This window comes from Pelobates fuscus, unplaced genomic scaffold (assembly GCF_036172605.1).
Source record: "Pelobates fuscus isolate aPelFus1 unplaced genomic scaffold, aPelFus1.pri H_1, whole genome shotgun sequence".
Taxonomy (NCBI): domain Eukaryota; kingdom Metazoa; phylum Chordata; class Amphibia; order Anura; family Pelobatidae; genus Pelobates; species Pelobates fuscus.
In genome coordinates this window covers 512641-536295 of record NW_026961990.1, presented here as the reverse complement: position 1 = coordinate 536295, position 23655 = coordinate 512641, and the positions used below count along the sequence as shown (strand labels likewise).

Sequence of the window (23655 nt, the reverse complement as noted above, 5' to 3'; positions counted from 1 at the left end):
CAATTTCTTTATACTTTTTGAGATTGTCTAAAGCTTTTTTTTCCTTCAAAGAGAGATTATATCGGAATTTATTAGGGGGTTTAATTTTTTTTAAATCAGTAAGACAAGCTTTTTCAAATGTTCGCATGCTGTTTGTTTTTAAAAAATGTGGAAAAAATTCTGATTGAGGTTTTAAAGATGTGTGAATAAAAGTGTCTTCATTGGGTGTTGAAATTTTATTGGCATTCAAAAAATATTTCTTTAGACATAATTTTCTTATGTATCTGTTTATGTCCAAGAAAGTCTCAAATTTATTTAGACCACAGGAGGGAGCAAATTTAAAACCCTTTCTTAAAATGTTTAATTCGTCCTCTTCCAATTTTTTGTTGGAGAGGTTGAATATTTTGATAGGTTCTATAGGCGTAATTACATCTCTCTTAACCTCCTTATTCTTCCTCCCTCCTCTCTTCCCTCGTTTGGGGAATCCCTCCTTCTCTTTAAAGGGGACCGAGTAATTCTTGGTTCCATTGTGTCTCGATTCGGTGACCCTAAAAAACACCATCATTTCTGGCTGTTCTAAGTGGTTCAAACCTGTTATTAGAGGCAAAAGAGTTGGGTTCCCATCTATTCTGGTTGTGCCTTTTTTGAATCAAAACTCTACTGGAATTGAATCTTTCTCTTCGTGAGCTAGAATTAAATCTTTCTCTCTGAGGTTTGGCATATTTTCTGTGGTTATAGGGGGAAGATGTCCTTCTCTTTCTAACTACTTCCGTCCATTCTTCTTGGCTATTCTCTTTAAGATGGGGTCTTTCTACCTCCCTACCTAAAACTTTTTAATAAAACAGAGATGAGGTGGATATTTGAGCTAGATACTTTATCCCCTCTTGGAATGAACATTGACTTTGAGATTTTTAATTATATTTGATTGTGTCTTCTCTTTTTAAATGATGGTGGAGGATATACACACTTTTTTAATATATGTATTAATATTTAATGTTTATACTGTATTTGTAATTGGAAAATTTAATCCTGTATATATCTCTCTCTATGTCTCTTTTGCCCATACACATTATATGTGTATACCACTTCAAAAATGGCCGCCGGAGCACTTCCGGTATTATGATTGCAGAGCATCATTTAAACAAGGAAATATAAAGAGGGAACCTCTTTTTATCAAGTGGGACACTTCCTGGGACACTGGAAGGAGGGAAGGATATTAAGGATGGAACAGCCGAAACCGGAAGTTCGTACGACCGGAAGTGACGCGACGGAATGCATGTGGGCGGGGCTTAATGGATTTTTACCGCGAAAATGGGCTTTAAAAGAAGGGGCAAGGGGGATATGTTTTTTATGCACCTGATGAAGGCATTTAGCCGAAACGCGTTGTGTTGAACCTATACTTCTTCAATGTAAGATTTTATTATTCAGTTTATAATAAATGTTGAATACTTTTTTCCTCACAATTGTTCTCTGATTTCCCACACTCTATCATATTGGGGAGGAACATACCCACTGAAGGATTTGACCTGTATATCCTACTCATGCCTATATACCTGAGCCAGTTTGAATACAGGCTCATTTAAATGTGAGTAGGAATTTCTACCATTTAAACATATACATATGATACCTGGATACCTATCAGTACAATATTGCCCTATGTAAGCTTTACTCTTTTCAGAGACATCAAGACAAAGATCTGCTTTATGGGTACATGTATTGCATTTTTTCCATTGTGTAAAATACCCTGATATATTTTCTTGGGTTTTCAGTGCGCTATCCACTTTACATATATATATACTATATATATTTTTTGCTTCATGCTTTTCTGTGAAACTGTGTGGTTGATTTCACTGTGGTTTTAGCAGCACATCATAGCGCCACATTACCACCACCCTCTCTTTTTGTATAGTGAGTTCAACTCCTGATGCATGGAGAAAAGGCCTTCACAAGCCTCTGCTATTGTGTACATAGTTTATACTAAGTGACCCATAGGTTGAGGAGGCGGTGACAGTGGCAGTGTAGGTGAAAGCGGTGGTGGAGGAGGTAGCCAACACGGTTTTTTTTTTAATTGGGGTAGCCCCCAAAATATTGGGACATATAAAAAAAGAAACATTTGCGGCCTGCATTGCATTTCTTGCAGTCCAATAACGCCATCAAGGTTTTAAAACTGTCCGTCTCCACCAGACGACATGACAGCATTTCAAAGGCCAGGAATTTTGAAATGCTGTCATCCAGGGCCAGGGATCGCAGGTGGGTAGGGGGGTACTTCCTCTTTCTCTCCAATGTTTGGGAGATGGACAGCTGAATGCTTCCATGGGACAGTGTGGAGATACTTGGGTACGGTGGCGGACGTAGTGACGTTGCTGCCACATCCTCTGTTTGCGGAGTGGCAAGTGCCACTGTCACTCCAGAGGTGGAGGAAGAGGCCGGGACAGTAGCATAAGAGGAAGCAGGAGGAGCCTGAGACCTTTCTTGGTTTTTGAGGTGCCTACTCCACTGCAGCTCGTGCTTTGCATGCCTGGTCATGCAGGTTGTGCTCAGGTTTAGAACGTGTATGCCTCGCTTCAGGCTCTGATTGTACAGCGTGCAAACCACTTGTGTCTTGTCGTCAGCACATTGTCTGAAGAACTGCCACGCCAGGGAACTCCTTGAAAATGGCTTTGGTGTGCTCGGTCCCTGGGTGCGGTGGGCAGTAGCAGGCGTACTGTCTAGGGGACGGCCGCTCCGCTTTTGCACCCTGCTCTAGGAGGAGAAGGTGGATGTGGAGTAGGAGGTTGAGGAAGCGGTGACCGTGGCAGAGTAGGTGGAAGCGGTGGTGGAGGCGGAGGAGGTAGCCAACACAGTTTTTTTTTTTTTTTATTGGGGTAGCCCCCAAAATATTGGGACATATAAAAAAATAAACATTTGCGGCCTGTGGTGCATTTCTTGCAGTCCAATAACGCCATCATGTTTTTAAAACTGTCCGTCTCCACCAGACGGAATAACAGCATTTCAAAGGCCAGGTATTTTGAAATGCTGGCATTCAGGGCCAGGGATCGCGGGTGGGTAGGGGGGTACTTCCTGTTTCTATCCAATGTTTGGGAGATGTACAGCTGAACGCTTCCATGGGACAGTGTGGAGATGCCGGACAATTGTGTACCTGGCCTATGCTGGTGCAGGAACCCACCCTCCGAGCCACTTGTGAATGACTGTCCTGATAACGTGGAAATTACCCCTCTTCCTCCTCCTCTTCCTCCTGTGCCCCATCCTCTTCCATCATCGCACAGAGCGTTTTTTCAAGGAGACATAGAAGCGGGATAGTAAGGCTGAGAACAGCGTCATCGGCACTGGCCATGTTGGTGGAGTACTCAAAACAGCGCAACATGGCACAGGTCTCACATGGAGGCCCACTCATTGGTGGTGAAGTGGTGCTGTTCCGCAGAGCGACTGACCCGTGCGTGCTGCAGCTGAAACTCCACTATCGCCTGCTGCTGCTCGCACAGTCTCTCCAGCATGTGCTAGGTGGAGTTCCACCTTGTGGGCACATCGCATATGAGGCGGTGAGCAGGAAGGCCGAAGTTACGCTGCAGCACAGACAGGCGAGCAGCAACAAGGTGAGAACGCTGAAAGCGCGCACAGATGGCCCACACTTTCTGCAGCAGTTGTGATATATCTGTGTAGTTTTTCAGGAATTTCTGCAACACCAAATTCAGCACATGCTCTAGGCAAGGGATGTGCGTCAAACGGGCTAGGCCCAGAGCTGCTAGGAGATTTTGCCCATTATCGCACACCACCAGGCCGGGCTTGAGGGTCAGGGGCAACAACCACTCATCAGTCTGTTGTTCCATGCCTGTCCACAGCTTCTGCGCGGTGTGGGGTTTTCCCCCCAAACCTTTGAGCTTTATAACAGCCTGCTGTCGTTTCCCCCCTGGCTGTGCTGAAGTTGGTGGTGAAGGTGTTACACTGACCAGATGAAGAGGTGGTAGAGGAGGAGGAAGCGGAGGAGGAGGCAACAGGAGGCAAAGCTGTGTACCCAAATAAAGATTGTCAAACTTTGTATCCTGGAACTGTGTCCCATTCGGTTACTGGGGAAATGGGTCTGACCTATTCTAATCAAAGGGGATAACCAGGTCCCGCTTCAATAGGTGGCAAGCGGCGGGATCCCATGTCACTGCCAACAGACCCATGGACTACAGTGCTCTAAAGCGACCTACACTGCAGGACTTGTGTGGAGCCAGAGGAATAAGGCCTGGTGGGCGTAACAAGGCCAAATTAACTGCTGCGCTCATGGAGGACGACCAGGCACGCAGTGAGGCAACGAACCCCAGCCAGGGGCAGAGATGAGGAGGAAGTGGGCAAGGAGGTGGACCGGCGCCTGGCATATTACCGAGAGCCACCCTCAGAGGAGATCGTCAGCAGGACCTTTTTGGAGGTGCAAGCCTATGTCCTTGCCAATAGACAGAAGGCAACCTCCATGAACCCAGATGAAGGAAGAAGGGAGCAGAGGGCGCCGGGAATCACAACCACCCTGGCCAACAAGCTACCATACAATGCCTTCAAAGAGTTCAAGGAAGCAGAAGAAGGCATCAATGACTTTTTACAAAACTTTGAGTGCCAGTGCCTACTCCAAGACGTGGACCCCAGCGACTGGGTCACCATCCTGGCCAGCAAGTGGGGAAGGCAGCGGATATTTACCGGGCTGTACCAGAAGAGCAGATCAGAGACTATCCCTTTATTACACAAATCCTCCTGGCCCGGTATGCGGTCACCCCCGAGCAATACCGCCGAAAGTTTAGGGAGACCCGGAAAGGGGAGAAGGACTCCCATGCGGAGTGGGCATGCCGCATCACAAGAGCCACCCAGAACTGGCTCAACTCCCATCAAGCCAAGTTCCCGGAGATCACCCAGCTCGTCATGCTAGAGCACTTTTTTAATGGGCTCCCCAACGACACGGCTGGTGAGAGACCACCAGCCCCAGACCCAAGAAGTATTGGTATGAGCTGCTGAAGCTAGTTCACGATATCCCCTTGGCAAGGCATTTGGGCAGGAGCCAGACTGTGTCTTGGCTCACCCAAAGCTTCTTCTGGCCAGGCATCTCTCAGGATCTGAGGCAGTACTGCCAGATGTCTGCCAGAGAGTGGGGAAGAGAAGGGACCGGCACAGGGCCTCCCTCCATCCAGTACCTATTAGTAAAGATCCGTTTGGCAGAGTAGCTGTCGACATTATAGGTCCCCTAGCCAAGCCTAGTCCCTCTGGGAAGAAGTACATTCTGACCATCATGGACTACGCGACTCGGTACCCTGAGCAGTATTCGGGCAGAGACTGTGGCTGAAGCCTTGATGCGAGTGTTCTCCCGGATGGGTTTTCCCCGGGAGATTCTCTCAGACCAGGGCACCCAGTTTACTGCCGAAATGAGACATCAAATTTGGAGATTGTGCGCATAAAACCAATCCTGAGCTCCCCTTACCCCCCCCCCCCCCAGACCAATGGCCTGTGTGAGCGCTTCAACGGTACGTTGAAGCAAATGTTCCGTACCATTGTGGCAACTCACATGGATTGAGTATCTAGGTATTTAAAAATGCCTAGATGTTGCCCACTGAGCTACCAGAACAGGATTAATGTAATGTGCCTGGCACACATGCAGTTGCAAGTCCACTGCACTCTCTGTGGCACTGGGCTCAGGGCAGGGCACAAAAATGTCGTATTATAGCACCCACAAAAATAATCGCTGTAGTTTGAATAATCGCTGTAGTTTGCAGATTCAACACCAGAATTCTTTCCTAATCTGTCCCTCACAGCTGCAGCATCCTCTCCCTACACTAATAAGAGCTCACGTGCGTGCGGCGCTTTGCGACTCCAGCTTATATATAGAGGCTGGGTCACATGCTGCACTGGCCAATCACAGCCATGCCTACTAATGGCTTCTAAGGGCACACGAGTCAAACGCTTTTTGATTGGCTGCCCTGCAGCCTTTCAAAACGCGCCATTAAATCGCCGAACACCGAACTCCAACTCGAACATACACTGATATGTCAGTGTTCAGGTCCGGGGTCCAAAAAACGTAATGTTCGGTACGAACCCGAACTTTACAGTCCGGGTTCGCTTAACTCTAAAGCACATGCAATATACAAAGTGTCTGGGTCTGAATTTTATATAGACTATTTGTTTCTTTAATACACTCTTAGCTATTTTTAAAATATGCCCTTTTTTGCAGCACACAGGATTTGCATGCTGACCTATGGAATTCAAATCATCTCAATAAAAAAAATCATCTTCACATGACTGCGTGAACCAAGACAAATTATACTTAAACTAAACACAACATGTCAATAAAATATATGTCACCTGTAACAAGTGTCTCTCCACCAGTGGCCAAAACTTCAAATGTCAGAACCTGTACAGCCGCAGAATTTAAATGCCAACTGCAGAACTGAAGGTCTTAAATGTTAGCTAAGTACCTTGCAAAAAAAAAAATTTAGACACTTGCCTCCATACTGTCTGTAGTTGTGCCGTCTTGAAGCCCTTTGCACAAGGTTATTTCCCTGTAAACGGCCAGAAGTATATGGACAGGCAGTTCCCAATCAGGACTCACACATTCCTGGGAATAAAAGAATAAGACTTGGTGCTATCAAATGTACAAAAGTTATACAAGTACAGGGTTATATCCGAGAACCAAAGATGAGGAGTCCGTGATAACAAGGACAGTACAGACCCACTGGTCCAGGACTATATGGAAGATGTTAAGGGCAGTCATTAGATAGGAAATACTGAATGTGTTTATTCCAATACACATTCCAGTATTGAACAGCTGAGCACAATCATGACTCTTTATCATATTATATGTTATAAATCTGAGGCTTGCGCTTGATACAATTATATGGAACCCTTTGCATGAAAGAGGAAAAGTTAGATCAGAGTACAGACACTCCGCACTTACCGACCGGATTCCGTTCTTACGACCCGGTCGTAGAACGAATTGGTCGGTAAGAGAGGACTGTCTGTACTCTGATCTAACTTTTCCTCTTTCATGCAAAACTTCCCCAAAAATAATCAAACTCACCAGAGCAGGGGATTCCGTTTAAATCTATGTTCGGGGAAATTTCCATGAACATAGATTAGAGTGTTTCCCTGCTCTGATGCGTTCGTTTATGTTCGGGGAAGTTTCCCCGAACATAGACGAATGCACCAGAGCAGGAAATCACCATGACTGATCGTAAGTGCGAGCCGTTGTAAAACAGGTAGGTCGCAAAACGAGGACCACCTGTATAACATTTTGACATTAATTTTCTATGCAGTATGTGACAAACTCCCTTTTCAAGTTTACCACGAGCACGGTTTTGGGCATGGGGCCATGCTTGCGGTCGGTCAAAACTATGACTTTCAGGAAATTCCTGAACCGATCTGGGTCATTTTTGGATATGTTTTTCACCCAAATCGGGGCTATCAGGGGATGTGATGTTTATGGGGATATGTTCGATTTTGGGGTACTATCTGAACTTTGTGAAAATTTGTTTTTTCTGCCTGGAGATAATTGAGTTACTTACAGGAATTTACTCAATTATCTCCAAAGCAGAGGGGAGGGATTATGTGCTGTACATGGTCGTGTCACAGACTGTATGTTTGTTCTGATTGGTTTATGTCCTTTGTGTTCCTGTGCCCCATCAGGTCCAGGAGGTTGTTCCTCTGGCCTGGAAAATTGTATAGTGTGTCCTATTAAACTGGAGATTCCTGCTTACACTCCAAAACTGTGTGTCGTCCAGTTATTGGAGGGAAAGAAGATTTGCTCCTGTGTCTGCTGTTCCAGCTTGCAGGAGATTCAACTGGGAAAGTCATTGTAAGGACTAGAGGTAATTCTCCATTTGGTTCCAGAGTTCCCAGGACTGAGTGTCGTCCAGTGCCTGGAGGTGTCAGAGCTAATTTTCCCTTCGGATCCAGGAAGGAGGTGGCGGTTCCAGGGCCCCAGTCAAGCTATGGCGACTGAGGGCAAGAAGTGCTGCGGTTTGACCGCTGTTCCAGCTAGGAAGTGGTTCTTTGGCGGAGGTACCCAGTCGGGGTGCCAGGTGATCCGTTATACAATGTATTGGTAGATTTTTTTTTAATAATGAAATTTTAATCTCCTGCAGTTATCTAAATTTGTTAATGTAATGTACCTGTTGAAAATTAACAATGCTTTCTTCATTATGTTCAAGTAGAGCTTTATTGAGGCCATCTCTCAAATATTTGTAGCGATCTCCACACACCAAGAACAGGTCAATTTGAGTGTTCTGGTTCACCTGCAAAATATAGAACATAACTACACTCCTCTCAATAAAAACAATAACACTAAGAGGCAGCTTTCCACTGTTCCACATGTTATTTTGCAAATATGCATAATAACGCCATGCCAAAAAATGCATATTAACACAAAGCACTTGAGCAAGCTGTTCCTTTTATGATTGACATGAATACAGACTCAAATACCATTTTATGCTATATTAAAAAAATATTGTACAACAATGAGTATGTAGTAGAGAAACAAGTTCCTCTCATGTAACAATACACATTTTCCCATTGTAGTCGAGATTAAATCTGCTTCAGTTATCAGAGACAAACAAAACTCTGGCCATAGGATACATTGCATACATGCAAACAGATTGCAGCTATTCATAGGTATGAAGTTCTAACTGAGCAGCCAGGTTACACATAACATTTCTACTCCTCTAAATGCGTATCTTTAAACATACAAGCAGTTTATACAAGTTTATATTAAAACAGCAGTTCTGGGGCGGATTGGTCAAAATAGAATAATTACTATATTACTGATAGCTTTGCATGTTACTTTACTGACAAGATTAAACGGTTAAGGAATTAATTCTTCCCCACTTCTATTTCAACCTCACTTGGACCATACCATCCCTACCCTCCAAGACTTCCTTCCGGCTACTGAACAGGAGGTGGCTGCGCTTCTCCTCTCCTCTCGTCCCACCACTTTCCCACCTCATCAGAGCTCTCACCCCTTGTCTTGTACCATCCTTAACACACATCCTAAACTGCTCTCTTTCATTTGGTGTTGTCCCTGCTCCCATTAAGCATGCTACTGTCGTACACATCCTAAAAAAGCAATCCCTAGACCAGTCTTCCACTTCCAACTATCGTCCGATATCCCTGCTTCCTTTTTCCTCAAAGCTTCTAGAAAGACTTGTCTTTACTCGTATGACGTGCTTCCTAAATTCCAACTCCCTCCTCGATCCTCTTCAATCTGGCTTTCGCCCCCTCCACTCTACTGAGACTGCTCTTATTAAAGTTACAAATGACCTAATCAAAGCCAAGTCCAAAGGCCACTATTCCATACTAATTCTTCTCGACCTATCTGCTGCCTTTGAAACTGTTGATCATGGCCTCCTTCTCCTAACTCTTCAATCTCTTGGTCCCTGTGACACAGCCCTCTCATGGTTCTCCTCCTATCTCTCCCAACACTCTTTTAGCGTCTCTTTTTCCATCAGCACCTCCTCTCCTCGTCCTGTCTCAGTCGGAGTCCCTCAAGGTTCAGATCTTGGTCCCCTTTTATTCTCTATCTATACTGCCTCTCTTGGCAAACTCATTAATTCATTTGGATTCCACTACCACCTGTACGCTGATGACACCCAGATATATCTCTCCTCCCCTGACCTCTTCCCTGCTGTCCTACAATGTGTCACCAATTGCCTTACTTCTATCCCTGATTGGATGTCCTGACACTTTCTGAAACTCAATCTCTCTAAAACTGAGTTTCTTATTTTTCTGTCCTCATAACACTGATCCTCCTCCTTCAAGCTTGCTGTCTTGGTGTCACTCACCTTTGCACCTCATGTCCAGTCTGTTGTTGAAACCTGTTGATTCCAACTTAAAAAAATTGCCCGCATACACCCCTTTCTTATGCAAGATGCTGCCAAGGAGCTTGTTCATGCTCTAGTAATCTCTTGCATGGATTACTATAATTCTCTCCTAATTGGTCTCCCCAGAAGCCGTACTGCCCCGCTTAAAACCCATCTTTTCAGGATTGCTTATGGCCTCCAAGAGTAACTTCAATCTCTCAAACTTTCCTCTTGCTCTCTCCTATAGGGCCACACTCCACACTCACCTCCAATTCTGCTACTTTCCCACCAGGTCTATTTGCGGTCTCTCTAAACAGCCTTCCTGTTGTGTTTTTATACCCCACCACCTCTAGATTGTAATGTCCTCAATTACCTATTTTTCCTGTTACATTTTGTTATCTCATTTGGTAAATTCTCCTTTTATGGTAAAGCGCTGCGGAATAAGCTGGTGCTATATAAATACCAATAATAATTTCCCCCAGCACCTCCATTCAGGTGTCCTATTCCCCAAGGTGTCTAATTCCCCAGGCTCCCCCCATTTGTATCATTCCCCCCAGCACCTCCATTCATGTGTCTCATTCCCCAAGGTATCTCAATTCCCAGGCTCCCCCCATGTGTCTCATTCCCCCCAGTACCTCTATTCATGCGTCTCATTCCCCAGGCTCCCCCCATATATCTCATTACCCCCCGCACCTCCATTCATGTGACTCATTTTCCCCAGGCTCCCCCATGTGTCTCATTCCCCCCAGCGCCTTCATTCATGTGTCTCATTCCCTAAAGGTGTCCCCAGCTCCCCTCTGTATGGCTCATTCCCCCAGCTCCCCCCGTATGTCTCATCCCCCAGCTCCCCCCGTATGTCTCATTCCCCAGCTCCCCCCTGTATGTCTCATTCTCCCAGCTCCCCCCTGTATGTCTCAATCTCCCAGTTCCCCCCCTGTATGTCTCATTCTCCCAGCTCCCCCCTGTATGTCTCATTCTCCCAGCTCCCCCCCTGTATGTCTCATTCTCCCAGCTCCCCCCCTGTATGTCTCATTCTCCCAGCTCCCCCCTGTATGTCTCATTCTCCCAGCTCCCCCCCTGTATGTCTCATTCTCCCAGCTCCCCCCCTGTATGTCTCATTCTCCCAGCTCCCCCTGTATGTCTCATTCTCCCAGCTCCCCCTGTATGTCTCATTCTCCCAGCTCCCCCCCTGTATGTCTCATTCTCCCAGCTCCCCCTGTATGTCTCATTCTCCCAGCTCCCCCCTGTATGTCTCATTCCCCCAGCTCCCCCTGTATGTCTCATTCCCCCAGCTCCCCCCCTGTATGTCTCATTCCCCCAGCTCCCCCCTGTATGTCTTATTCTCCCAGCTCCCACCTGTATGTCTTATTCCCCCAGCTCCCACCTGTATGTCTCATTCCCCCAGCTCCCCCTGTATGTCTCATTCCTCCAGCTGCCTCCTGTATGTCTCATTCCCCCGGCTCCCCCTGTATGTCTTATTCCCCAGCTCCCCTCTGTATGTCTCATTCCCCCAGCTCCCCTCTGTATGTCTCATTCCCCCAGCTCCCCCCTGCATGTCTCATTCCCCCAGCTCCCCCCTGCATGTCTCATTCCCCCAGCTACCCCCTGTATGTCTCATTCCCCCAGCTCCCCCTGTATGTCTCATTCCCCCAGCTCCCCCCTGTATGTCTCATTCCCCCAGCTCCCCCTCTGTATTTTTGAGAGAATGTCATTCAAACATTGGGATAGTATTAGGTTAGATTAATTGACTTAGATAATTTTTCCAATTTGGCAAATTGGTCATAAAATGTGATCTGATTATCATCTAAGTCACAACAATAGACAATCACAGTCTGCTTAAACTAATAACACACAGAGAATGAAATGTTGCCAATGTTTGCCATGTTTTTATTGAACACACCATGTAAACATTCACAGTGCATGTGGAAAAAGTATGTGAACCCTAGACTAATGACATCTCCAAGAGCTAATTGGAGTGAGATGTCAGCCAACTGGAGTCCAATCAATGAGATGAGATTGGAGGTGTTGGTTACAGCTGCCCTGCCCTATAAAAAACACACACCAGTTCTGGGTTTGCGTTTCACAAGAATCATTGCCTGATGTGAATGATGCCTCGCACAAAAGAGCTCTCAGAACACCTACGATTAAGAATTGTTGACTTGCATAAAGCTGGAAAGTATCTCCAAAAGCCTTGCTGCTCATCGGTTCACGGTAAGACACATTGTCTACAAATGGAGAAAGTTCAGCACTGCTGCTACTCTCCCTAGGAGTGGCCGACCTGTAAAGATGACTGCAAGAGCACAGCGCAGACTGCTCAATGAGGTGAAGAAGAATCCTAGAGTGTCAGCTAAAGACTTACAAAAGTCACTGGCACATGCAAACATCCCTGTTAGCGAATCTACAATACGTAAAACATTAAACAAGAATGGATTTCATGGGAGGATACCACAGAGGAAGCCACTGCTGTCCAAACAAAACAGTGCTGCACGTTTACAGTTTGCACAAGAGCACCTGGATGTTCCACAGCAGTACTGGCAAAATATTCTGTGGACCGATGAAACCAAAGTTGAGTTGTTTGGAAGAAACACACAACACTATGTGTGGCAAAAAAAAGGCACAGCACACCAACATCAAAACCTCATCCCAACTGTGAAGTATGGTGGTGGGAGCATCATGGTTTGGGGCTGCTTTGCTGCGTCAGGGCCTGGACGGATTGCTATCATCGAATGAAAAATGAATTCCCAAGTTTATCAAGACATTTTGCAGGAGAACTTAAGGCCATCTGTCTACCAGCTGAAGCTCAACAGAAGATGGGTGTTGCAACAGGACAATGACCCAAAGCATAGAAGTAAATCAAAAACAGAATGGCTTAAACAGAAGAAAATACATCTGAAGTGGCCCATTTAGAGTCCTGACCTCAACCCGATTGAGATGCTGTGGCATGACCTCAAGAAAGCGATTCACACCAGACATCCCAAGAATATTGCTGAACTGAAACAGTTCTGTAAAGAGGAATGGTCAAGAATTACTCCTGACCGTTGTGCACGTCTGATCTGCAACTACAGGAAACGTTTGGTTGAAGTTATTGCTGCCAAAGGAGGTTCAACCAGTTATTAAATCCAAGGGTTCACATACTTTTTCCACCTGCACTGTGAATGTTTACATGGTGTGTTCAATAAAAACATGGCAACATTTCATTCTTTGTGTGTTATTAGTTTAACCCCTTAAGGACACATGACATGTGTGACATGTCATGATTCCCTTTTATTCCAGAAGTTTGGTCCTTAAGGGGTTAAAGAAGACTGTGATTGTCTATTGTTGTGACTTAGATGATGATCAGATCACATTTTATGACCAATTTGTGCAGAAATCCATATCATTCCAAAGGGTTCACATACTTTTTCTTGCAACTGTATTTGTCTACATATTTCTGAACTACTCGCCCCAAGAGTCAGCAGACATTTTTTTCTTAGAGATTTTCCTTATCAACCAATTGAAGCTACTATGGTGCGAAGCAGCAGTGCCTGGAACATTCCCTTTGAATTATCCCTGTCAACATGATTTTCATCTTCATCCGCAGTGTGCGGGGTTTCCAATCTTTGCTGTGTTATGATGTGCTGCAGTGAGCTTTGCTGTGCTAGGATGTGCTGCAGTGAGCTTTGCTGTGCTAGGATGTGCTGCAGTGAGCTTTGCTGTGCTATGATGTGCTGCAGTGAGCTTTGCTGTGCTAGGAAGTGTTACAGTGAGCTTTGCTGTGCTAGGAAGTGTTACAGTGAGCTTTGCTGTGCTATGATGTGCCGCAGTGAGCTTTGCTGTGCTATGATGTGCCGCAGTGAGCTTTGCTGTGCTATGATGTGCCGCAGTGAGCTTTGCTGTGCTATGATGTGCTGCAGTGAGCTTTGCTTTGCTATGATGTGCTGCATTGAGCTTTGCTGTGCTATGATGTGCTGCACTGAGCTTTGCTGTGTTATGGCGTGTTACAGTGAGCCTTGCTGTGTTATGATGTGTTACGGTGAGCTTTGATCTGCTATGACATTTTACAGTGAGCTTTGCTGTGTTATGATGTGCTGCAGTGAGCTTTGCTGTGCTATGATGTGTTACGGTGAGCGTTGCTGTGCTATGATGTATTACAATGTGTTACGGTGAGCTTTGCTGTGTTATGATGTGTTACGGTGAGCGTTGCTGTGTTATGATGTGTTACGGTGAGCGTTGTTGTGTTATGTGTTACGGTGAGCGTTGCTGTGTTATGTGTTACAGTGAGCTTTTGCGGTCTTATGATGTGTTACGGTGAGCTTTTCTGTGTTATGATGTGTTACAGTGAGCTTTGCTGTGCTATGACATGTTACAGTGAGCTTTGCTGTGCTATGATGTGTTGCGGTGAGCTTTGCTGTGTTATGATGTGTTACGGTGAGCTTTTCTGTGTTATGATGTGTTACAGTGAGCTTTGCTGTGCTATGACATGTTACAGTGAGCTTTGCTGTGCTATGATGTGTTACGGTGAGCTTTGCGGTGTTATGATGTGTTACAGTGAGCGTTGCAGTGCTATGATGTGTTACGTGAGCGTTGCTGTGCTATGATGTGTTACGTGAGCGTTGCTGTGCTATGTCATGTCACGGTGAGCTTTGCTGAGTTATGATGTGTTACGGAGAGCGTTGCTGTGTTATGATGTATTACAGTGAGCGTTGCTTTGTTATGATGTGTTACAGTAAGCGTTGCTGTGCTATGACGTGTTACAGTAAGCGTTGCTGTGTTATGACGTGTTACGGTGAGCGTTGCTATGCTATGATGTGTTACGGTGAGCTTTGCTGTGCTATGATGTGTTACGGTGAGCTTTGCCGTGTTATGATGTGTTACGGTGAGCTTTGCAGTGCTTTGATGTTTTACAGTAAGCTTTGCTGCGTTATGATGTGTTACGGTGAGCTTTGCAGTGCTATGATGTGTTACGGTGAGCTTTGCTGTGCTATGATGTTTTACGGTGAGCGTTGCTGTGCTATGATGTGGTGTTACGGTGAGCTTTTCTGTGCTATGATGTGTTACGGTGACCTTTGCTGTACTATGATGTGTTGTGGTGAGCTTTGCTGTGCTATGATGAGTCATGGTGAGCTTTGCTGTGCTATGATGTGTTACAGTGAGCGTTGCTGTGCTATGATGTGTTACAGTGAACTTTGCTGTGTTATGATGTGTTACGGTGAGCTTTTTTGTGTTATGATGTGTTACAGTGAGCTTTGCTGTACTATGATGTGTTGCGGTGATCTTTGCTGTGCTATGATGTGTTACAGTGAACTTTGCTGTGCTATGATGTGTTACGGTGAGCTTTATTGTGTTATGATGTGTTACAGTGAGCTTTGCTGTACTATGATGTGTTGCGGTGATCTTTGCTGTGCTATGATGTGTTACGGTGAGCTTTGATGTGTTACGGTGAGCTACAATCTCCCTTCCGCTACCCGTGATAATGCCATTTTGTTGTCTGTTAAACATTTATGTGAACCATATAAATAGAACCATATAAATGATACATATAAAGACTACTCGCTTTTCCTCACAGAAATATTTTCTCCAGTTTAAACAGACTAGATTTAATAAATATGATTGAATTTAATATTCTTTATACCTCTGTCTGAAAGATCTCCATAGGAAAAAGCCACCTGCAATCTTTATCGTGGTAGAGTTTTTGGACACTTTCAATCCCGTACTGATTTGCCAATTTGCGCATTAAATACACTCTGTGCCAATCATTACCAGACATGGTAAGTAAATCCTTTACATTCTGAATGAATTCTCTTTTGCTGGGTACATCTGAATAAATAAAACAATAAGTTACTTATATTATTACATTTATGAAGCACCAACAAATTCCGCAGAGCTGTACAAATGGGGCAACATACTGTGATCCTTGTCTGCAGGTAGCACGGTCCTCTAGGGTAAACAACAGGCACAGTCCTTTAGTTTTCATATAATCCAGGACTTTATTTGTAAGTCCACACAGGAGACAGCAGCAAATGAAAACATATATATAATACAAATCCCTATAAACAAAAACCTAGCTCGTCTGAGCACCAACTAACATTAGGTTACCTATCTCTCAGGGGTTAAACTAAAACAAAACAATATTGGTTTCACCAACCTAGTTCTTTGTCCGCTCTCAGCACTCCCAGTGCTTCAAGCCAGCCTTGACTGCTTCACTTTCTGCACTCCCAGTGCTCCAAGCCAGCCTTGACTGCTTCCTTTCTGCACTCCCAGAAAAAACAGCCTCTCTCCTACCTGCTTCCTGGGAGGAAGCCAGCAATCCCCCCTTTTTACCTGCCTAGCAGGGAGGGGTTTATTCCCACTGCTACAGCTGATTATCTGCAGCTGAGCAGTGGGTTGGAGACAGTCCAAAAAACCCTGGCCTGGATCTATGTCTCCCAGGAAAACCACTAAAATGTGGAGTGGAGCATTGGCCCACACTTCTCTCCAAATGCTCCACCCCAGGGACCCATAACTAAACATAGCTTTGTGTTGTGCAACACACAAACTACATATACTCCCCCTGGGGTTAAATGGCCTCTCTGCCTTCACTTTATCACATATCCTCCTCCCCAGCTCAGACCCATCGGGTCGAGCGGCCTTAGAACACCAACCGTGAACATTCATGTCACTTAGGGCTGTACCAGTCCTGACTTGCTCCTCAGTTACAGCAAGTGGCCTATTGTAGATGGCTGCTACCTTGCTCCCTTGTAATTTAAGGAACCCCCACCCAAGTGGACAACCCAAATAGTTAGCTTCCTCAAATCCTAGATAACACTTGGCAGTGTTAGCGGTCAAACCGGCAGCCCTTACATTATTCACAACCAACTGGACCTTCATCAGGTGTGCTTCACAGTCCACCCTTTGAATCACCACATCACCAAGGTGGGCAGCTGCATACTCTCTGTGGGGCCAAAGTATCCTATTCACCATATGCAGAAAGAGGGCCGGTGCACCATGCAACCTGAATGGCCGTACTTTATGTTGTAATAACCCCTCGGTAGTAGAAAACGCTGTCTTTCCCTTTGCTTTCTCTGTCAGGGGAATCTGCCAATACCCTATGACCAGGTCCAAGGTACTCAGATACCGGGCCTTACTTATTCGCTCTTGCATTTGAGCTACATGTACTATAGGGCATTTAACTTTGACAACCTCTGTGACAAACTCTACCTCTGCCTTGGGATATGTGCGGGTGTCACCATGTGTACACACAATATCAATCATTTGTCCTGTATCCCATTTCTCTGGCTGGAGCAGAACACTTTTCATCAAAGTAACTTCACTCCCTGAATCAATTAGTGCTTGTACATAATTCCCTTCCACCATCACCACTTTTATTTTTTTATTTTAATTTGACAATTTTTAAGTATTTTCCACTATAAGTATGTGGAAAATCAGGTATCGGTCCGGTTTCGGGATAGAGCTTGGGGAATTGAGTAGGACATAGTCTATATGGTAGGGTGGTTCCCGTGCTGTCTATCTCCTTCCAGAACTTCCTCCTTCCAGGCGTGGGCAGTTCCACCAGATGTGTGACATGGTTCCCACCCCGGTTTTGCACCTCCAGCAGTTGTTCGATATATCTGGGTTAAATTTGTGCAAACGTGCTGGTGTCAAATACCACCTGTACAATAACTTCTTTGCTAATTCGACATGTTTTGAACAAAGGGTTCGTTTTTGGGGGGTCACAATCAGTTGTTTCCATTCTGATTCACTCAACGTGTAATTTAATTCTTTTTCCCAGGCCTTGATGAAGTTGTGTTCTTTCAGTACTATTTTTTGGGGGCAGCATGTTATATATCGTGGAGATAATTTTCCTTGGGGTTTTAGTGCTAACATATAGGTTTTCAAAGTCTGTCATTTGTTGTTCGCCAAGTGATGCTGAGCTTGTTTGGGTGTGTGTATGCAACTAGGAGGTAATCTGGCGGTAGGAGAAATGAGCTACCGTTGGTAGCTTGTGAGACGTTTGTAGGTCTGCGAAGGGCGTTATGGTGGAGTTTGTGAGCAATTGATGTAAGAAGTATATTCCGTGTCTTTCCCATATACTAAAATTGAGGTCTGGGATAAGTGTTGTCAAAGATTTAATTGTCATAGCTTTGGAAATGGGGGCATTATTGGTCAGTGCCTTTCTATGCTTGTCCCATATGGCTAATGTCAGTTTAGTGGTCGGGAGGCAGTTTGGAGTGTGCGGTCTATTATTAGTTGGAAGCCACGCTAGATTATCCACACTTACATTTTTAGCCCATTCAGATTCCAGTTGTTTCCATTGAGGTTCATGGGGGTTGGGTCTAGCTTGTATAATGCAACTCAGTATGGCTGCGTGGTAATAGTATTTAAAGTTAGGCAGGCTCATGCCACCTTCAGAGGTATGCCTGTGCATTATTTTGAGGGCTATACGTGCCCTTTGTCCGTTCCAGACGAACTTCGTGATCCATCTTTGCAATGTGCTAAAGTAGACGTGGGGGACGTGGATTGGTAAGGATCTGAAAAGGTACTGCAGTTTAGGGAGCAGTATCATTTTAATAGCTGCGATACGGCCTGACCAGGATATAAAGTAGGATTTCCAATCTTGTAGTTGTTTTTTTATGTTGATGAGCATTTTGCCGTAATTTGAGTTAAAAAGTGTCACTTGTGTATGCTATTCCCAAAAACGTAATGTGGTCATTCCTCCAGTCGTATGTGTAGGTTTGTTTTAGTCTTTGGGTCACGTCTGCCGGGAGCCCCCTACTCATGGCTTGAGTTTTGGAGACATTCAATTTGTAGTATGAGAATTTGCTGTAAGTGTCTAAAATTGTGTGAAAGTGTGGTAAGGATGTTTCTGGGTCTTGTATCGTCAAAAGTATGTCGTCTGCGAATAGTGTTAGTTTGTGTTCTTTGTGTTGTGTTTTGATACCTGTTATGTGTGGGTGGTTTCTAATGAGGGCTGTGAGTGGTTCCAAAGCTAGTACGTACAAAAGGGGCGAGAGAGGGCAGCCTTGCCTAGTTCCATTTGTGATGTTGAATGGGCTTGAAAGAAAGCCAGCATTGGTAATTTTAGCGGTGGGGTGGCTGTAAAGTGCTCGTAGTGTGTTCAGGAATTCTATTGGGAAGTTAAATTTTCTTAGCACCGCCTCGAGGAATTGCCAGTTGAGACGGTCGAAAGCCTTCTCCGCGTCTAATGATAGGAAAAGGCTTCCCGTATTATGGCGTTGAAGGCTGTAAATTAGGTCTAGTACTTTCCTTGTCCCGTCAGTGCCCTGTCTGCCTTTTACGAATCCGACTTGGTCTTCATGTACCAGCGTCGGTAATATTGGGGCCAGTCTATTAGAGTATACTTTAGCAAGAATTTTAGTATCTGTATTTAGGAGCGAAATTGGGCGTAACGGTTTGTAATTCGTCTTTCGTAATTGATTGTGATAGAGTGTGTTTCTGGTTTTCCGTGAGTCGCGGCAGAGGTATACTGTGTAGGTAGTTCTCTATTTCTGGGGTTGTGGGATGGTGGAGGGATTTGTCCTCTATTAGGTTGTATAGGTTGCTATAAAATGCTGCCAGCTCGTTATTCATATCTTGTGGGTTCCATAGTTTATGGTTATCTTTAGATAAAATGTACGGGATTTTAGATTGCATATATTTTTTCCGTAGCATATTGGCTAATAGTTTGCCTGCCCTATTACCTTGAGCGTAATGTGGCATTTTGAGTCTTTGTAATGTGTGCGCAGTTTTTTGGAATTGGAGGTCATTGATTGTGGTCGTGGTCGTCTGTATTTCGTCCAGGAGGTGCTGTTGGTTTGTTTGATAATAGGCTTGTGCTGTGTCCCGTAGTTGTTTTAGGAGGTTCATCAGGGTGGCTCGGCGCGGCTTATTTAGGTAAGACGCCCTGCTAATTAGAAGGCCCCTAATGACTGGTTTGTGTGCCTGCCATAGAATTTGTGGGGCTGTTTGTGGGCTGTTGTTAGTGCTGAAGTAGCGTTCCATCTCTTGGGTTATGTGTTCAGTAAAGTTTTGGTCATAAAGCAGTGAGTTATTCAGTCTCCAGGAGCCCTTGCCTTTATATGAGAAAGTGTCTGTAAGTGTCAGGATAATTGTTGCGTGATCCGACCAAGTGATATCTCCATGCATGCATTGGATAGTGTGGGGGAGGCCTGTTGAAGTTGTGAAAAAGTAGCCAATTCTGGAGTGCGTTTTGTGAACATGGGAATAGTAGGTGTAGTCTTTGTCTCTGGGGTTTAGTGTGCGCCATACATCGTATAGATTAAACTGGTTAATGAGTTTATTAAGTAGGGCGCAGGCAGTATTGAGTTTTTTTGATCGGGGTGCTTTAGGATCTAGTGTTGTATCTAATTCCGGTTCAAGTACATGGTTTAGGTCTCCACAACATATCAGGAGGCCCTGCTGTAAGTGGCTTGTTTTGGTTAGTAGATGTTGCATGAATTGTCTTGGGTTGTCATTAGGTGCGTAGATACTGACTATGGTGTAAGTGACATTATTGATGTTACATATAAGGATTAGGTATCGTCCCTTGCTATCTGTTATTAGTCTAATCAGTTCGTATGCCACTGATGTATGAGAATACCAACGCCCCTAGACTTGTCTGCATACATGGAATGGTACTGGTGTGGATAGGTCTGGAGGCCTAAGGAAGGTTGTTTCGTGCGTTGGAAATGGGTTTCCTGGAGGCACACCACTGCTGCATCACACTTTTGGGCTTCTGTCAGTAGTAAGTTACGTTTCTGGGGGGAGTTTAACTCCCTAACATTCTGTGAGTATATTTTCATTATCTATGTGGGATATATGGGGTATGTAGAGTTCATTGTATATAGCGTATTCTTAGATCACGTTTTGCTCATGGTCTGTAAGGAGTGTGAGGTGCCGTTGTCATTTATGTGAGGGTGGCAAGCATACTTGGGATGTGCGAGAGTGTACTTCCTCTTACGATTGGGGGTGTGTGGGAAGTTGGTTCCGTTCTGCGGTGTATGCCTGGTACCATGTTGTTGTTTTTTTCTGGTGTGTGGTTAGTTCTGTTCGAGGGGTGTGAGGTTAGGGTGGGTGGGGATTCAACAGTGGATGTAACATGAGCGCAGTATTGGGCTCAACTATGTACATTAGTGCTCTGGTGGAGAGCTTGGCACCTATTTATGGTGCCACGGGGGATGTGAGCTTGGGTAGGACGCTCACCTGGAGGCTGCATGGGCTCCTTCGGTTGTCATATATTTGGTGAAACCCCGGGTTGTCACCGCTGTCGGCTTTTTGTGATATCATGATGCAAGACAGTGTTCATGGATACCTAGCTGTATACACTTACATGCATAAAATTGATATTTTTTTTTATTTTTTTTTGTGTCACTCTTGTTTCGATACAATTTGGTTGACGTGCAGCGTCGTCACAATAGTAGTAGTGGGGGAGAGGGGGAACATTGTAAACCATTTTGCTTCATAAATTGCCGCAAGATCAGCAGAAATATGTACATTGGTAATATAGAGCGTACTGCCAGTATTACTGTTTATTGGGTATGGTGGTGCGAACCTCCCTATAGGTATTGAGCTCAGTGGGCTGTATGATCTGCTCATCAGGCCACTTATCTTATGCCCCTCAGCGTTAGTGAACCTCTGGAGGTTTTCAGGCACCTAGGGTGGCGGCATGTCATATGTTTGTTGTTAGTGCACAGTCATGATGCCCCCCCTTACTGCTTTTTAGGGATAGGTATAATGTTGTCTCTTTGTCGTGGCATTTCAGGGGCTGGATACCTACCCCTTTTTATTCTTTTTTTTTTTTCTTTTCATTTATTTATTTATTCGTTGATGTTTTATAATAACTTTTTTTATTTTTTTTAATTAAAAGTTAGGTTCCTTAGCGGTTGCAGTAATTCGGCCGTTAGTCATCTTATAGATATGGTGGGATGGAGGGTAAGTCGAGACCCTTCTTCAGTTTGTGTAGTGTATAGGTTGGAGGCAGTAGTGAGTGGCTTGTGGTGTAGGGGTGATGTGTGTGTCGGCGTGACAGGGTTCGTGTATATCTTAGCGTTATATGTTATTGGTGTGGAAGTGTTGGGTGTGAGGTTGAGGTGCATATACGTTACCATCTTCTATATGCAATAAGTCAGTCACATATATGTATATTACGGCTGGCGAGAGTTCATGAAAGTAATTTTGTGTTCCATTCTCTTACTACTGTGGTATTGCTGTGCAGCTGTTTGTTTGGGATGGGTAGCTTCCATTTCCCGAGTAGTCGTTCTCCGTCCTCTGGCGTGAAGATCGTTTCTGTTATCCCATTCTTGGTGGCAATGCGTTTAAGCGGGAATCCGATGCTGCCTGAGGGTACTGGTAACCGGCTGGAAAGCTTTTCTCCTCCTGAGTGTTGCCGCAGACAGATCTGGAAATATTTTGATGTTGGTAAATTTGTCAGGGATGTCTTGGGTATGTCTGCTTCGTTTCAGCAGTTCCTCCTTTACGTGGTGGTAGTGCACACAGATTATAACATCGCGGGGTATGGAGTCGGGGAGGAATCGAGGTTTAGGAACTCGGTGAGCCCTATCCAAAAGGAGCATATCTGGTGGAGTATCTGGGGACAGGGCGCGGAAGAGCTCGTGGAGGTAAGTTTGCAGATCTGCCTGTGTTATTGCTTCAGGAATACCTCGGAGTCGCAGGTTGTTTCTGCGCGCCCTATCTTCTATGTCCATCAGTTTATTTTCCATGGCGTACACTGTGGATTGTAGCGTTTGCACTTGCTGTGCTAATTGGTTATGGGCGTTTGAGTTCTCTTCCAGCCTTTCCTCCACGTGTGATGTTCGGGTTCCCAGCTCCCCAATATCCTTTTTTAGGCTCGCTAGGCCAAACATCCAGCCCGCCATAAGCTTGTTGGATAAGGCATTGAGTTGGTCCAGCAAGAATTGTTTGGTGACCGTTTCTTCCAGGGCTTGGTCTGCCATGTCCGTCTGGTGGCCGCCATCTGAATCATCTCTGCCATCTTGTTGGTGAGCTCGTGCGGCCTGTTTCGTTGCCGGCGTGTTTTGCCCAAAAAAGTTATGTTTGTCCGATTTGTGCTTGGGTTGAGACATGTTTATTTTAGTCGGTTTCTGCCCGTGCTTCGTTATGATAATCGCCTTTGTGCAGAGCCTATGTGCCGAAACTAAAGCTTAAGCGGCCATCTTGCTCCGGTGGTAGCCACGCCCCCCATCACCACTTTTAACTGTGCTGTAACACCATCACTAGTCATCACACACATCTTTAAGCAAGTCAATATAATCCTATGCAGAGCCCTTATTCCTATGTCACATTGTATTGTCTCTTCACTCTCAGGACAGTTATATGTAATATGTCCTTGCATGTGGCAGTTGAAGCATCAGAGTTTTTCCCCAGTCTGGTCTCGTAGCCATAATGGGAATTTTGGGTACGTTCTACCATCATAGTTATATTGTCCCAGGCTCAGTATCAGTTTTTTTCCTTTCTTTCCAGTTTCCCCGCTTATCTGGTTGCGAGCGGATCTAGGCTGAGGATCAATACTGTGTGGCTCCTTAGCAGCCAAGTTCCTCTCAATTGTCAGCTGCTTCCACATCCACAGCAGCTTCTGGTTTGATACTCTCTCAATGTCCAAGTTACTTTCAAACGCAAACTTTACAAAGGCTTTGCGTGTAACTGACTTTTCTATATCACTTATATGTCCGATTCCTTCATGAGCTGAATTTTCTGGGTGCTCAACCTCTCCAAGACCTGGTTCTGTCACCAGCTCATCTTTCCTTTGCCCGGTTTCCTCTCCAGGGGTATCCTCTGCTTGCTCGGCCTTGAGTGGCCACCTCTCAGCAATGCTTTCCTCTGGGCTGTCTGGCGGTCTCCCTGCTCCCTCGGGGGTGTCCAGGGACGCAGTCATGGGCCCCTCATTGGGTCA

The 23655-nt window shown here is 45.1% G+C and overlaps 1 protein-coding gene across 1 annotated transcript in view; it reads right to left on the bottom strand.

The window, feature by feature from the left end:
• Positions 1 to 6433: 6433 nt before the first annotated feature.
• LOC134585305 (E3 ubiquitin-protein ligase RNF213-like) overlaps positions 6434 to 23655 on the bottom strand; it is a 203694-nt gene continuing 186472 nt past the window's right edge. The window contains exons 23-25 of the mRNA XM_063440726.1: positions 15403 to 15587; positions 8109 to 8231; positions 6434 to 6556 (exon numbers count right to left, since the gene is read on the bottom strand). Of these exons, the coding sequence (XP_063296796.1) occupies positions 6434 to 6556; positions 8109 to 8231; positions 15403 to 15587 (431 nt within the window). The remainder of the gene's footprint in view (positions 6557 to 8108; positions 8232 to 15402; positions 15588 to 23655) is intronic.